The sequence below is a fragment of the Phytophthora ramorum genome, assembly GCF_020800215.1.
Source record: "Phytophthora ramorum isolate Pr-102 chromosome Unknown Phyram_PR-102_s0021, whole genome shotgun sequence".
NCBI lineage: Eukaryota > Oomycota > Peronosporomycetes > Peronosporales > Peronosporaceae > Phytophthora > Phytophthora ramorum.
The window spans coordinates 250768-251948 of record NW_027150667.1 but is presented as its reverse complement, the minus strand read 5'-3'; the positions used below and the strand labels follow the sequence as shown (position 1 = coordinate 251948).

Here is a 1181-nt window from a genome sequence, read left to right as displayed (position 1 = left end):
TGGTGGAATTATCGCGTTGGCACAGCAAATTCTCAATCAATAATAAAATGCTTCATAAAACCCAGGATAACATGTACCTGATTATGATTGGATGAAAAAGCGCTTAGGTTAGGGCAGAATAGCTATCATGATCATAACATCGAATAAAACCTCGTTTGTACCGTAAAAATCGGATTCAGTAAGGCAAACGGATTGAATGCGACAGTCGTAAAAACACCACGGTGAATGAAAAAAAAAGAGGCAACTTGCAGTAGCCATGAGGGTGTCACCCCGTCCGGCCAAATGACTACACGCGCAATAATAAGCAAATTTAGTAGAAAATGAACATGTAGTGCCAGAATTTTAAAGGTCTATCTGTCTTGCACTAGCAGTGCATCGGCGACAATTACAGCCACTCGGCGGCCATCGCGGTCACGAGGTCCTGTTGGGACCACGCCTGCTCGGGCGAAGCCCCTCAGGATCGTGTCAGGCTTGACAGCTTCCCACGCCTTAATAGCGAAGCGCGAGATGAGCACCCGCTTCTCCGATGTCGAAGTTGGGAACGGGTTGTCAAGGTGATGCTCCAGATAAAGCTTCCTACAGAATAAAATGATACGAAAAGGTTACGAACATAAATTACATCGTAAAAATATATAAAGTACCGAAATGCGTCCTTGAATGGCTTCATCACTGCCACGTCCATCGGCTGGCACAGGCCTGTGATACCTGGCGGCACGAACTGCATTTGCGTGCAGCCCTGCTCCAGTGATTCCCTCACCGTTGCCATTTTGTGAACCTTGAGGCTGTCTAACAATAGTAATCTGCATCCTTTAACGCTAGGTTTCCAAACCTTTTCCATAAACACAAATTTAGATTGTAGAAACAAAATTCTAAATAAAAGTGCGAGAATTTACTCGTTCTATCCACTGTCTCGTTGCAAAATGCCTTCTTCTGAACGGTATGTTCAGCTTCTGGAGACCCAAATGCAGGGTTCCAAACCTCCTGGGATACGGGTCCCCCTGGAACACCCGCAAAAACGATCAGCGGGGGCAATTTAATGCCTGTAGCTGATGCTGTGAGAAACATTGAAGCTCTAAAGCCAGTTACTTCACTCAAACGTACGTAAAATTAGCCAAATTCCGCTTAAACCGTACAAAAATAATAAAATGTACCTCACATCACGTCCACAGTTGGGTTTCCCG

General features: G+C 45.1%; 1 protein-coding gene across 1 annotated transcript; it reads right to left on the bottom strand.

Moving 5' to 3' along the window:
- Positions 1 to 350: 350 nt before the first annotated feature.
- Positions 351 to 766, bottom strand: KRP23_14406 (uncharacterized protein; the record flags this gene model as incomplete). The annotated part of the gene is made up of 2 exons (XM_067885225.1): positions 351 to 576; positions 642 to 766. The coding sequence occupies 2 exons, from the start codon at positions 764 to 766 to the stop codon at positions 351 to 353; spliced, it is 351 nt and encodes a 116-aa protein (XP_067737421.1).
- Positions 767 to 1181: the final 415 nt, after the last annotated feature.